The 15,918-nt window shown below is 42.1% G+C and overlaps 1 protein-coding gene across 1 annotated transcript in view; it reads left to right on the top strand.

The window, feature by feature from the left end:
- necab1 (N-terminal EF-hand calcium binding protein 1) overlaps positions 1–15,918 on the top strand; it is a 388,139-nt gene that overhangs the window by 210,737 nt on the left and 161,484 nt on the right. Inside the window, exon 6 of the mRNA XM_070876240.1 lies at positions 15,514–15,650. Coding sequence (XP_070732341.1) covers positions 15,514–15,650 — 137 coding nt within the window. The remainder of the gene's footprint in view (positions 1–15,513; positions 15,651–15,918) is intronic.

A 15,918-nucleotide genomic window follows, 5' to 3' on the forward strand; every position in this document is an offset into this window, starting at 1 on the left:
GATGAATTGACAGCGCAGATAGCTGTTAATGGATATGATGTAATTGGGACTACGGAGACATGGCTCCATGGTAACCAACATCCAGGGGTATTCAATATTCAGGAAGGACAGACAGGAAGTAAAAGGAGGTGCGGTAGCGTTACTGGTTAAAGAGGAGATTAACACAATAGTAAGGAAAAACATTAGCTTGGATGATGTGGAATCTATATGGGTAGAGCTGCGAAACACCAAAGGGCAGAAAATGTTAGTGGGAGTTGTGTACAGACCACCAAACAGTAGTAGGGAGGTTGGGGATGGCATCAAACAGGAAATTAGGGACAGCATTTATCATGGGTGACTTTAATCTGCATATTGATTGGGCTAACCAAACTGGTAGCAATACTATGCAGGAGGATTTCCTGGAGTGTATAAGGGATGGTTTTCTTGACCAATTTGTTGAGAAACCAACTAGAGAGCAGGCCATCCTAGATTGGGTCTTGTGTAACGAGAGAGGATTAATTAGCAATCTGGTTGTGCGGGGCCACTTGGGGAAGAGTGACCATAATATGATAGAATTCTTCATTAAGATGGAGAGCGACACAGTTAATTCAGAGACTAGGGTCCTGAACTTAAAGAAAGGAAACTTCGACGGTATGAAACATGAATTGGCTAGGATAGACTAGAGAATGATACTTAAAGGGTTGACGGTGGATAGGCAATGGCAGACACTTAAATATCACATGGATGAACTACAACAATTGTACACCCCTGTGTGGCATAAGAATAAAAAAGGGAAGGTGACTCAACCGTGGCTAACAAGGGAAATTAGGGCAAGTGTTAAATCCAACGAAGAGGCATATACATCGGCCAGAAAAGGTAGCAAACCTGAGGACTGAATTCAGCAGAGGAGGACAAAGGGTTTAATTATGAGGGGGAAAATATAGTATGAAAGTAAGTTTGCTGGGAACATAAAAACTGACTGCAAAAGCTTCTATAGATATGTGAAGAGAAAAAGATGTAGGTCCCTTGCAGTCAGAATCAGGTGAATTCATAATGGGGAACAAGGAAATGGCAGATCAATTGAAAAAATACTTTGGTTCTGTCTTCACTAAGGAAGACACAAATAACCTCCCGAAAATACTAGGGGATCGAGAGTCGAGCGAGAAGGGGGAGCTGAGGGAAATCCTTATTAGTCAGGAAATGGTGTTAGGGAAATTGAACGAACTGAAGGCCGATAAATCCCCAGGGCCTGATAGTCTGCATCCTAGAGTACTTAAGGAAGTGGCCCTAGAAATAGTAGATGCATAGGTGGTCATTTTCCAACATTCCATGGACTCTGGTTCAATTCCTATGGATTGGAGGGTAGCTAATGTAACCTCACTTTTGAGGTTACAGAAAGTTGTTGAGGCCAGTTCATTAGATATAGTCAAAAGGGAGTTAGATGTGGCCCTTACGGCTAAAGGGATCAAGGGGTATGGAGAGAAAGCAGGAATGGGATACTGAAGTTGCATGATCAGCCATGATCATATTGAATGGCGGTGCAGGCTCGAAGGGCTGAATGGCCTACTCCTGCACCTATTTTCTATGTTTCTATGTTTCAATGGAATCCAGTCATCCAGGGTTTCCCGACCACTTTCTAGCCCAGCTCCGCTCCCTACCTGCCTCCAAATTAAAATTCTGCCATTGTGTCTTTGTTAGGAGTGGCTCCTAGTTATTTCACCCAATGTTTGCATGCCACTATAATTTTAGGATAATAATACTGCATGGATAGGCTTTTTGATCTCTACATTAATCAGCAAATCATAAAGGATGACTCTTGTGATCCAGTAACTGAATGGAAGATACATACAAATATATATTTTTCAATCACTCATTCCTGCAGTGTGAAAAGTTGTTGTGAATAAAAATTTCCCACTGGTTTTATTCACAGCGAATCTTCTATTGTTTATCCTCTTTAGAATTACACCTAAAAAGGTTATGCTTTTTTCCAAACTATCTATCCATAATCTGGGTTTTAGCAACTACCAATGGGTAATGCCAAAATAAAGTGTTGTTTAGGACATCAATATAGTAAATTAACAACCACTGGCAAGTATAACCATTGTGCTGAAGTGTCAACACCTGCTTAGTATTCAATTAGTTTCCACATAAAAGTCATAATTGATGGGCTGCGTATTATTAGTAGTACAATTGCACTGTTTAAAAGGTCACCATTGCTAATTATTATCTCTTTATTTTATTTATGACAGTTAACATTTAAAAGTGGTTTTATCTGCATGTTTTTCTGTTTCTGAAGCACATGTCAAAAAGTCAGGAATTTAAAGCTACTATGAATTTTAGTGAAGTGTTTTGTGATTTCATTATGAATCTACCCGGAGGAGTAGTTGCACCTACCCCATCAGATGGGTTATATGCATATTCCTATTTTCTAGCAACAGCACTAAATATGCTCAATGGACACAAAGGAGAAAAGATTCATCATTAATCATTAATCACTAAACAATGTGGCACAATCAATGCCCGATCTGTAAATATTTTCCTTTTTGGACCATATTTATGTAAAATATTAAATAACAGCATCCTCCCAAAAAGGAAACATGGTTATCAATAAACTCATTCCATATATATTGTCATTAAACATCAACATTTCCATAATCCATGCTTAGAAAAATGGCTACAAGCTCCTTGTTTAGATGTTAGAATGAAACGGAAGGCAAGATTTTATTCCTGATGTTATGAAAGTCTTAGGACAGCAGCACTAATGGCAGATGAGAGCACCGTGGAATGAACATATATTTTATTCAGTAGCACAAAGTCAAATTTAGTGCCAATAGGTGAATATTCAAACTCGAAGTTCCATCTTCTTCAGGTTACACTGCTGCTGCCTTTAGGTTTTTTTCTTTGGCTGAACTTCCAGGGTGGAATTGACAGAAATATTGTTCACAATTTCAGGGGTCATTCTTCCCCAATTCAACAAAGTGTTGAGCCATTCAGAATTAAGCATCACTATGGTCAGAAAACATTAAAAATAAATAATTGTTACTGTTGCTGGAAAATAGGAATATGTATGAAGCCTCTTTGCTACCCACCTGTAATATTGAGCCACTTGACCAATGATTATGCACTTCTGAAAAAAATAACACTGGTGGTACATTGATGTCAGTTTTGACATAATGACTATTTTGCCACGACAAGTAAAGCACTGATTTGTTTCATGAGTATGGAACTAAAGCCATTTAGCAAGAATGCAACAGGGAATAAAATCATGCTGAGGTTTTTAATCACCAGATCAAACCAAGAATATAAATTTCAATGCTCTATTGCTTGAGCTCTGACAAGTTTAACAAGCAAATGTAATCTGAATGTCTTCTGACCAAAATAGATTTTACACCTAAAATGATGCAATGGCAATAGTTCTCATAATGGAAGCAGTGAGAGTTAGATCCAAAATCTGTGCGATTAATGGATTTATAATTAATTGTTGAAATGGAAAATGAAAAATATGGCTTGTTTTGGTCATGTTCAACCTATTTTAAGCAGGCATGACAATATTTGTGATCATTTCAAGACTGATTACAATCTATTGGTGCAATATCTTATTTCATACAGTTGTACAGGGCCTTGGTGAGGCCACACCTGGAGTATTGTGTACAATTTTGGTCTCCTAACTTGAGGAAAGACATTCTTGCTATTGAGGGAGTGCAGCGAAGGTTCACCAGTCTGATTCCCGAGATGGCGGGACTGACATATCAAGAAAGACTGGATCAACTGGGCTTGTATTCACTGGAGTTCAGAAGAATGAGAGGGGATCTCATCGAAACGTTTAAAATTCTGACGGGTTTAGACAGGTTAAATGCAGGAAGAATGTTCCCAATGTTGGGGAAGTCCAGAACTAGGGGTCACAGACTAAGGATAAGGGGGAAGCCATTTAGGACCGAGATGAGGAGAAACTTCTTCACCCAGAGAGTGGTGAACCTGTGGAATTCTCTACCACAGAAAGTTGTTGAGGCCAATTCACTAAATATATTCAAAAAGGAGTTAGATGTAGTCCTACTAGGGGGATCAAAGGGTATGGCGAGAAAGCAGGAATGGGGTACTGAAGTTGCATGTTCAGCCATGAACTCATTGAATGGCGGTGCAGGCTCGAAGGGCCGAATGGCCTACTGCTGCACCTATTTTCTATGTTTCTATGTCTATCTGTAAATTGAAGGTAATTGAACCCGAGAAGTAAAGTCTAGAAATTCTTGTCCCCGTTATGACATACAAACATTTAACATTTTTCTGTTCACTATATTAGCACTGCCATTAGAACATCAGAGAGGATTAAGAAATAGAACACACGTTTTAAACATTATGATGGATTTTCAGTATAGGTAAAAACTATGGGGGAGACTTTCGGGTTAGGCGCCGATCAAGTGCGATATTGGTAATTCGTTCATGGCCCCCGCCAAACGTGGCAGTCGGGAGACCAGAACCACTTTCAAGGTTCTGGCCTCATTAACATTTTGTCGACGAGCTGTGGGCACCAAATAGGCGTCTCGCTGCTGCTTGTCGGTATTCTGCGGCAGAAGATTGGTTGCTTACTCCACATAGCCGTTAAGGTCTGGTGGGGGGAGAAAACAGATGCCAGGTGGGGTAAGAATGAGAATCGGATGGGGTGTAAAACAGGCAGCCGATCCATTATCACATGTTTTACACCACTAGCTGAAGTTAAAGATTACACCCAGGGAATCTTTAGCTCTTTACAGTCCTCACTTCTAGATTGATTCTTGTAAACATCACGTGACTGGCTAAGCCACTCACAGTGCAATAGCTCCACAACTATTTTGTTGATACTTAAATCAAATGCCCCCTTTTGACAAGGGCACTAGAACCCACAAATTAACAATTTTAAGATTGTAACTAAAACCTTTAATCAAGTTAGAATTTGGTTGCCGCGGTGATGATGCACTCCAGTCCCTCCAGTGCCCACCTCTCACAGAAGGCCACGAGCGTAACTGTGGACACCGCATGCTCCATCTTCAGGGACACCCTGGCTCTCATGTAACCGCGGAAGAGAGACAGACAGTCGAGCTGAATGACCCCCTCGATCACCCGCTGCCTGGACCAGTTAATGGCCACCTTGGCATGCCCAGGACCAATCCTATGAGGAGGCCTTCCGACCTGCCCGCTTTCCTCTGCACAGGATGCTAGATTGATCAGTGACTGGAGAAAGCAGCTGCACTTGTTTTATATGGCCCTAAACTTCCCAGAGTGCAGTAGTGGCATAAAACCAGGAAATTCCCAGGGACAGCACCACCAGGTGAGTGGTGCTCTTATGCTCTCTGGGCTTAGATAGGTGGGTTGTCAAAGATGCAAAAAAGATCAAGGAAACTCGCATCTAGTGCATAAGCGGCATAACATGCTAAATGCGAGTTTCCTCAATTTTTGTTTAGCACCATAACAGCCTAAGTGCAGCATTATGTTAAGTTTCTCCCAGTTATGACAATGAAAGGTGTGCTGTATAGTATCCCTGTAACAGAAGCTTCAGTTGAATAAGAGTACATTTAATTTATTCAGTGATTCAGATAGAGAATTATAGCTGTCATGGCACTTTTTTGTATTTGCACCTGGAAATCCATAATTTAACTGTAAGAACAATGAAATGTCACCCTCTACATTGTGCTGTTTGGAACATGCTTGTAATTGACGGGAAATCGAAAATGAGGAATAAAAGGGCTGGATTTTCCTCTGAGTGGCACGTCTACAGTGCTTTCAGAAATCCCAAAGGAATACCCACCACACCGCTTTGCATGACATCAATGCCAAGATTAATGAAAGAAAGTAAGAACTTGCATTTATAAAGCACCTTGCATGACTTTGAAGTACTTTTTGAAGAATAGTCACCATTGTAATGTAGGAAAGCAAAGTATTGGTGAATGAAAACCCTCCAAATTATAAAAATGGCAAACTATTCAACTGAAGCTTCTGCTACGGAGTCGCGGAGAGGCGGGGGTTCCGGGGTCGGAGTGGCAGCGGCCTACAAAAGGCCCAGAGTCGAGCAGCATCAGAGAGTCGAGGAAAGGCGGGAGCTCCGGGGTCGGAGAGGCAGCGGCCTACAAAAGGCCCAGAGTCGAGCAGCGTCGGAGAGTCGAGGAAAGGCGGGAGTTCCGGGGTCGGAGAGGCAGCGGCCTACAAAAGGCCCAGAGTCGAGCAGCGTCGGAGAGTCGAGGAAAGGCGGGAGTTCCGGGGTCGGAGAGGCAGCGGCCTACAAAAGGCCCAGAGTTGAGTAGCGTCGGAGAGTCGAGGAGAGGCGGGAATTCCAGGGTCGGAGAGGCAGCGGCCTACAAAAGGCCCAGAGTCGAGCAGCCAGCCGGTGCAGCTGCAGCAGGGAGAGAAGGCAAAAAAGAAGTAGAAAGAAATCGAAAGGTGATGTCACAGCCAAGGAGGTAAGTGATTGGCTGGTGATTGGTAAGTAGTTTTTCTTCTCCTTTTTCTTTTCTTTATCAGTAAGTAACCTTTTAACATTGTTGTTGCCCAATTAGGTTAATCTAAGGGTAAGTCATGGCAGGAGACCTCGGACACATGTTATGCACCTCCTGTACTATGTGGGAACTCGGGGACGCTTCCGGTGTCCCTGACGACTACATGTGCGGGAAGTATATCCACCTGCAGCTCCTGACAGACCGCATTGCAGCACTGGAGCTGCGGTTGGATTCACTCTGGAGCATTCCACGATGCTGAGAATGACGTGAGTAGCACGTTTAGCTAGTTGATCTTACTGCAGGTAAAGGGTCCACAACCAGATAGGGAATGGAAGACCAACAGGAAGAGCAGTGCAAGGACGGTAGTGCAGGGATCCCCTGCGGTCATCCCCCTGCAAAACAGATACACCGCTTTGGGTACTGTTGAGGGGGATGACTCATCAGGGGAGAGCAGCAGCAGTCAAGTTCATGGCACTATGGCTGGCTCTGCTGCACAGGAGGGCAGGAAAAAGAATGGGAGAGCAATAGTGATAGAGGATTCAATTGTAAGGGGAATAGATAGGCGTTTCTGCGGCCGCAAACGAGACTCCAGGATGGTATGTTGCCTCCCTGGTGCAAGGGTCAAGGATGTTTCGGAGCGGGTGCAGGATATTCTGAAAAGGGAGGATGAACAGCCAATTGTCGTGGTGCATATAGGTACGAACGATATAGGTAAAAAATGGGATGAGGTCCTACGAGACGAATTTAGGGAGCTAGGAGTTCAATTAAAAAGTAGGACTTCAAAAGTAGCAATCTCAGGATTGCTACCAGTGCCACGTGCTAGTCAGAGTAGGAATCGCAGGATAGCTCAGATGAACACGTGGCTTGAGCAGTGGTGCATAAGGGAGGGATTCAAATTCCTGGGGCATTGGAACTGGTTCTGGAGGAGGTGGGACCAGTACAAACCAGACGGTCTGCACCTGGGCAGGACCGGAACCAATGTCCTAGGGGGAGTGTTTGCTAGTGCTGTTGGGGAGGAGTTAAACTAATATGGCAGGGGGATGGGAACCTATGCAGGGAGACAGAGGGAAATAAAATGGAGTCAGAAGCAAAAGATAGAAAGGGGAATAGTAAAAATGGAGGGTAGAGAAACCCATGGCAAAAAGCAAAAAGGGCCACATTACAGCAAAATTCGAAAGAGGCAAAGTGTGTTAAAAAGACAAGCCTGAAGGCTCTGTGCCTCAATGTGAGGAGTATTCGGAATAAGGTGGATGAATTAACTGCGCAGATAGCTGTTAATGGATACGATGTGATTGGCATCATGGAGACATGGCCCCAGGGGGACCAAGGCTGGGAACTCAACATCCAAGGGTATTCAGCATTTAGGAAGGATAGACAGAAAGGAAAAGGAGGCGGGGTGGTGTTGCTGGTTAAAGAGGAAATCAATGCAATCGTAAGGAAGGATATTAGCTTGATAGATGTGGAATTGGTATGGGTGGAGCTACGGAATACGAAAGGGTAGCAAAACGCTCGTGGGAGTTGTGTACAGGCCACCAAATAGTAGTAGTGAGGTTGGGGACAGCATCAAACAAGAAATAAGGGAGGTGTGCAATAAAGGTACAACAGTAATCATGGGCGATTTTAATCTACATATTGATTGGACCAACCTAACTGGTAGCAATGCGGTGGAGGAGGATGGTTTTCTAGACCAATATGTCGAGGAACCAACCAGAGAGCTGGCCATCCTAGACTGGGTGATGGGTAATGAGAAGGGACTAATTAGCAATCTTGTTGTGCGAGGCCCCTTGGGGAAGAGTGACCATAATATGGTAGAATTCTTTTTTAAGATGGAGAGTGACACAGTTAATTCGGCAACTAGGGTCCTGAACTTAAGGAAAGGTAACTTCGACGGTATGAGGCGTGAATTGGCTAGAATAGACTGGCAAAGGACACTTAAAGGGTTGACGGTGGATAAGCAATGGCAAACATTTAAAGACCACATGGATGAACTTCAGCAATTGTACATCCCTGTCTGGAGTAAAAATAAAACGGGGAAGCTGGCTGAACCATGGCTCACAAGGGAAATTAAGGATAGTGTTAAAGCCAAGGAAGAGGCATATAAATTGGTTAGAAAAAGCAACAAACTTGAGGACTGGGAGAAATTTAGAATTCAACAGAGAAGGATTAAGGGTTTAATTAAGAGGGGGAAAATAGAGTACGAGAGAAAGCTTGCAGGGAACATAAAATCTGACTGAAAAAGCTTCTATAAATATGTGAAGAGAAAAAAATTAGTGAAGACAAATGTAGGTTCCTTGCTGTCCGATTCAGGTGAATTTATAATGTGAAACAAAGAAATGGCAGACCAATTGAACCAATACTTCGATTCTGTCTTCAAGAAGGAAAACAAAATAACCTTCCGAATGTACTAGGGGACAGTGTGTCTAGTGAGAAGGAGGAACTGAAGGATATCCTTATTAGGATGGAAATTGTGTTAGGGAAATTGATGGGATTGAAGGCCGATAAATCCCTGGGGCCTGATAGTCTGTATCCCAGAGTACTTAAGGAAGTGGCCCTAGAAATAGTGGATGCATTGGTGATCATTTTCCAACAGTCTATTGACTCTGGATCAATTCCTATGGACTGGAGGGTAGCTAATGTAACATGACTTTTTAAAAAAGGAGGGAGAGAGAAAATGGGTAATTATAGACTGTTTAGCCTGACATCAGTAGTGGGGAAAATGTTGGAATCAATCATTAAGGATGAAATAGCAGCGCATTTGGAAAGCAGTGATAGGATCGGTCCAAGTCAGCATGGATTTATGAAAGGGAAATCATGCTTGATGAATCTTCTGCAATTTTTTGAGGATGTAACTAGCAGAGTGGACAAGGGAGAACCAGTGGATGTGGTGTATTTGGACTTTCAAAAGGCTTTTGACAAGGTCCCGCACAAGAGATTGGTGTGCAAAATCAAAGCGCATAGTATTGGGGATAATGTACTGACGTGGATAGAGAACTGGTTGGCAGACAGGAAGCAGAGAGTCAGGATAAACGGATCCTTTTCAGAATGGCAGGCAGTGACTAGTGGAGTGCTGCAGGGCTTAGTGCAGGGACCCTAGCACTTTACAATATACATTAACGATTTAGATGAAGGAATTGAGTGTAATATCTCCAAGTTTTCTAAACTGGGTGGTGGTGTGAGCTGTAAGGAGGACACTAAGAGGCTGCAGGGTGACTTGGATAGGTTAGGTGAGTGGGCAAATGCATGGCAGATGCAGTATAATGTGTTTAAATGTGAGGTTATCCACTTTGGGGGCAAAAGCACAAAGGCAGAATATTATCTGAATGGCGGCAGATTAGGAAAAGGGGAGGTGCAACGAGACCTGGGTGTCATGGTTCATCAGTCACTGAAAGTGGGCATGCAGGTACAGCAGGCGGTAAAGAAGGCAAATGGTATGTTGGCCTTCATAGCTAGGGGATTTGAGTATTGGAGCAGGGAGGTCTTACTGCAGTTGTACAGGGCCTTAGTGAGGCCTCACCTGGAATACTGTGTTCAGTTTTGGTCTCCTAATCTGAGGAAGGATGTTCTTGCTATTGAGGGAGTGCAGCGAAGGTTCACTCGACTGATTCCAGGGATGGCAGGACTGACATATGAGGAGAGACTGGATCAACTGGGCCTTTATTCACTGGAGTTTAGAAGCATGAGAGGGGATCTCATAGATACGTATAGGATTCTGACGGGACTGGACAGGTTAGATGTGGGAAGAATGTTCCCGATGTTGGGGAAGTCCAGAACCAGGGGACATAGTCTTAGGATAAGGGGTAGGCCATTTAGGACTGAGATGAGGAGTCTCAGAGAGTTGTTAACCTGTGGAATTCCCTGCCGCAGAGAGTGTTGATGCCAGTTCATTGGATATATTTAAGAAGGAGTTAGATATGGCCCTTACGGCTAAGGGGATCAAGGGGTATGGAGAAAAAGCAGGAAAGGGGCACTGAAGGAATGATCAGCCATGATCTTAGTGAATGGCGGTGCAGGCTCGAAGGGTCAAATGGCCTACTCCTGCACCTATTTTCTATGTTTCTAAAACCAACTAATGGAAGAAAATGCAGCAAAGGGTACATAAATGTGCACAAAAAACCCTGACAAAATAGCAATGTTAAATCTTCTCCCTTTAAGAAGCTTCCTTTCAACAGGGCATGTCCTGAGATTCCCCTGCACCTAATGTTTGTGGGCTTGCCTTGCAACAATAACAATTTAAATATTAAAATGAGGCCAGGTGCCTTATAATGCAACTTCATTATTTGACCCCAAATGACCTATCAAAAAGGTGCCCCTAGATTCAGTTTTGTAAATCTGCCTGTGAAGCCTACACCCCTGTTATAAGGAAGGCAGGGGAGAAGAGAGAGAGAGCAAGCATTAAGACGGGGAGGGCAGAAAGAGGAGAGGAAGAAGACAACAAACAGAGGAGTGTGAAACCAATACATACACAGAGGAGAGAAAGCTAGAAAGGTGCATGAAGACAAGAACAACAAAGAAATAGAGAGAGAGAAAAGGTACAGGGCTATCAGTGACAGCACAGATAGAAATCAAGAGGCAAGAGACAGAGAAAGAGAAGGCATGGCACAAATAAATGGAGAAGAAAATAGAAGGAAAAAATGACACTGAATGTAAGAGACAAACAACAAATTCAGCAAGTAGGTATTTGTGCCAGTATATTTTGCATTTTTATTCTGTGCTGTGGCAAGATATTAAAGCCAAAAGTTAATTGCTTTTTAAAAGTAATTTATGTGCAAGTGCAAAAGTATTTTTTTAAAATCCATTATAAAACAATCATACAGGAAGAGCTAGTGCTTACGGTAGATTCTACATTGATTTCTTTTCAATTGCCTCTGTCATAGAATCCTTCAGAGCTTCACACATACCTTTCAAGTTATATAATAGGCGTGCTTGCTGTGTGCCAATAAAAGCTTTACCTGAGCACGATAGAATTATAAAATAGTGCAGCACAGAAGGAGGCCATTCTGCCCATCGATTCTGCATTGGCTCTTTCGAAGAGCAATCCAGTTAGTCCCACTCTCCTGCTTTTTCCCTATATCCTTGCAATATTTTCTCCAAGTTTTTATCCAATTCCCTTTTGAAGGCTACTATTGAATCTACTATTCTACTATTCACCACCTTATCAGGCAATGCATTCCTAATCCTCACCACTCATTGCATATAAAAAGTTTTTCCTCATGTCACCTCTGACTCCTTTGCCAATCACCATAAATCTGTGCCCTCTCGTTATCGACCTTTCAGCCATTTGGAAGCAGTTTCTCTTTATTTACTCTATCTAAATCCTTAATGATTATAAGCACCTCTATCAAATCTCCTCTTAGCCTTCTCTGCTCCAAGGAGAACAACCCCAGCTTCGCCAGTCTATCCACGTAACTGTAATCCCTCATTCCTGGAACCATTCTAGTAAATCTATTCGGTACAACTATCAACAAAATGTTCAAAGGTCATCAGATTTATTGAAGGGGGTGGATAACTTTGAGTCAACACTAATCTGGAATGCTGAACTTGCAACAATATCAGCAATTCAGCCTCTCTGCCGACCAGCAGGCACAGAAATATTGGTTTGCTCTCCACAGATGTTGCGTGACCTGCTGAGTACTCGCAGCATGTTCTGTCTTTTCAAAGACGTTCATTTATCATCTGAGCCCTTGCAAGCATCCAACAGCACTCCCAACACATTTAAAAAACATTTCACATCCAACGCACCAAGCCACCCCTTCAATAAAATCAAAAAAACCTAGTCCAAACCTGTAATTCCAAACTTACTTGAATGATGTGTTTGTCCCTTTAAGAGCTGCAGACATTGCCATTGTCAGCCTGCTTGCACGTCAGGTTAACTGGTCCTGCTGAGGACCCAGTGCTGAATTCAATGCAAGGATCAAACTTTGTGTTGGTGACGTTAAGACGGCGTTGCATGCCGATTGACGCCACCACGCCGGCATATCTTTTTCCAAGGCGCTGCTCGTTGCCAGCAGCGCAAAGCGGGAGAGCGATATGGCAGCTGCTGTGCGAACCGCCACCAGTTGGTGAAAGAGCGTGGCCGCCATTTTATCACCATTTCATGGCGCTATGCTACTTTCATGGCGGTGAGTACATGAATTTCTAGCTCTAGATCCTTTATATTTTCACATTCTGCTTCATCTAATTATTATTCCTGACCACATATTGTGTGATGAGTGTTCTGCCATTCGATTATCTGACATGTTCATCTTTGTGCACTGTAACAGGTACTAAAGTAGGAGCTGTTGTGGTAAATGAAAACAATAACTCAAGATATTCAAAGAGGCTTATGGACTACACAGGGGATCTTTAATTTTCAGCAGACAATTTTCTGCAAGCCTTTTTTCAAACTGTACATTTCTTCGATTACAGATACAAATCACATTATCAACATACTTTACAAGCAAACATGATTAAACAATAGAATTTTGCTGCTGATATAATCAAAGGATCATCTGAGAATAAAGACCTACATTTATATGATTTCCTCAACACTGAGGAACATGAGAAATAAAAAGAAATAAAACTGCAAGTGTGGAAATCTGAAAAAATGGGGTCGAGTTTCTGCTAGGTAGGTCAAAATCAGCCAAACCAATGCAAAGGATCGAGGAATTTTAAGTGCAAATGATATCCAGTACAAATCATAAGATTACATAGGATTACATAGGATTACATAGGATGTAGGGCACAGAAACAGGCTATTCGGCCCAGCCAGTCCATGCCGGCATTTATGCTCCACTCGAGTCTCCTCCTGTCTTTCCTCATCTAAATCTATCGGCATAACCCTCTATTCCCTTCTCCCTCATATGCTTGTCTAGTCTTCCCTTAAATATATCTATACTATTTGCTTCAACTAACTCCCTGTGGTCGCAGGTTCCATATTCTCACCACTCTTTGGGTAAAGAAGTTTCTTCTGAATTTCTTCTGAATTCCCTATTGGATTTCTTGATTGAATTTCTACTATATTTTGTGCTGGTTTCGAAAACACTCCTCTGGAAGCCAGCCTACCCACGAAACTGGCCATGCTTCCAGATCGAATTAATAGCCATGATGCATTTGCAGGTCCTTGAGGAGGTTCTTAAAATTATTTTTTATTAGGAACAAGGCACTAATAGGCATATTTTAAAAGCTTTTAAATATGAAAAAATCTTGGCTAGAATTTGTCATGGGTAATACGGCAAACTAACAGCATTCGTTGTCATTACCCCTTTAGAACCGACAGCAACTTCAGGATTTAGCACATCCTAACATGGAAATCCTAATGTTGCAGTCAGTCATTCACTGCTCTGACACTAGCTGTGCTGTGGCCCCCTCACAGAGCCAGCAATCAGTGAAACTGATGAAAACTTGGGCTTATTAAATACCCCTTTAAAAATTAGACCTTGTTGGATTATGTTACTGGGGTTTTAACAGCATATTGACTGCTAAACAAATGTTATGACTCTGAAAAATTAATTTTAATTTTGTGGAATGTCATATTTTAGAAGTTTGTTCATATTTATTTCAGGTTTACCTTTTCCGCATGTGAGTTCCCCAATTTTTGTTTTGCTCTCTTTAACATTTTTGAAAAGTTAGAATAAAAGGAGCTTCTTCACTTCTTGGTTCCTGGTCTGCATGGTGATTGGCTGCTTAGACAGCTTGTTGACATCACAGCAGCTCACACTAGGAGATCTCCATTATCTTACACTGATCTCAAGTGAATGTCAAAAAAGCCGATCTTCTCGCCACAGAGATTACGAGATCTTTGTGGGCAGCTTTCTTCGGGGCCAGCGGCAAATATCTTTGCTTTGCTGTTGACCGCAAATTACGGGCCATTTACTTTACTAAGAAACTGACTAATGTACACCAATGAAACTAATAAATGTTTCTGTATAGTTTTGTAAAGTCATTTTCAATTATTTAAAATTGGGCTACTCACAGGTGGCAGACTAGACACTTCGATTAAAAATGCTTATTTTTTGTGATTAAACCCATTTTCAACTGTATTAATAAAACTGCTCCAGATTACCACTCTTTAAAAATATCAAGGAATATTTTTTAATGCAAGAACAAAATAAACAAACAATTATTTTCAAAAATGCTGCCCGATTGCGCAGGTTCATGGAAGATTTTACATCAGGCGATATGCAAATGAGCTTACGCGGAAACTTGAGCAAAAATTCAAGTCAGAAAACGAGTGCATTTTGAGCGCACTTTGCCCATGGATTGGTGATTATGTCCAAAGCAGTCTTGACCTTATGTTGTAAACATTTTCTCCTTAATCCTTTATGCCTTGAAACCTCTCTCCCTTCCTGCAAAAACCTCCTCCAGATTTTCCTCTTTGACAATGCTTTCACTCACTTGCCCTAATTTTTCTCTCACTACGCCTCGGCAATGTTCCCTCTAATTTCTTTTGGGCCGCGGAAATCCGTGCATGCACGTTTTTTACATTCAAAAGCAGGTGAGTCAGCTACGCGGGATGTCCAGACAGCTGTGGGGAACATTGCTCCTCAGCCTCCATTTTTGCTTCTGTAAAGTTCCTGAGACACTTATTTTGAAGATGCTTTGTAAATGCAAGTTATTTATTGTTATGATTCTGGTTTAGTTATTTGTGAAGTAAAAGCGAAAACATGTTTTAAAAAAAATCAATGCTGTTAAATGCTTTGGGACGTCCGGTGATTGTAAAAAGCGCTATATAAATCCAAGTCTTTCTTTCTTTCATGAAGAATTCAATCCCTCCTGTACCTTGAATAGCAGTGGCTCAGACTAATCAAATTGCTGAACTCAAATTACATTTACAGTACTACAACATTCAGTTCACTCTGTAACCAGTTTCTTCAATTGATACCAACTAAACCATCATTTTCAGTAGGATTGTTTTATTTCAGTATAATGGGTAGGGAAGTGGACCTGAGTCCATGATTGGATCAGCCATGGTCGTATTAAATGGCGGAGCAGGCTCGAAAGGCTGTATGACCTACTCCTGCTCCTATTTCTTATGTTCTTATTGCGGATATGCCCTGTTGGTTTAGCCTGTGTATTGTTTTTTCTTGTGCAGGATTATCAGGGTTCATGTAATCTGGAACAGTTTGTGACTCGCTTTCTGCTGAAGGAAACAGTGAACCAGCTGCAGTCTTTGCAGAATTCCTTGGAATGTGCCATGGAAACCACAGAGGAGCAGACCCGCCAGGAAAGGTGAACCTTGGAATCTGCATTGCCACTTTTTTTATTGCACCCAATTATTTTTCTTTGAAAGAATAACCTGCTTTATCTATATGCTTAAACACATGAGGTATTCACACCATGTCCTTTTTGGGAGAGTATAAGGTCCCTCTGTTTTCTGTTTAGTTCCAATTGTTTCCCCACATCTAGCATTTCCAGCGTACAAGAAGTAAGTCAGAAAATCTGCTCATAGGCCTCTTCCAATGTCTTTCAAAAGTGAGCCACCAAGAGTACAAGGATA

The sequence above is a fragment of the Pristiophorus japonicus genome, chromosome 1, assembly GCF_044704955.1.
Source record: "Pristiophorus japonicus isolate sPriJap1 chromosome 1, sPriJap1.hap1, whole genome shotgun sequence".
NCBI lineage: Eukaryota > Metazoa > Chordata > Chondrichthyes > Pristiophoridae > Pristiophorus > Pristiophorus japonicus.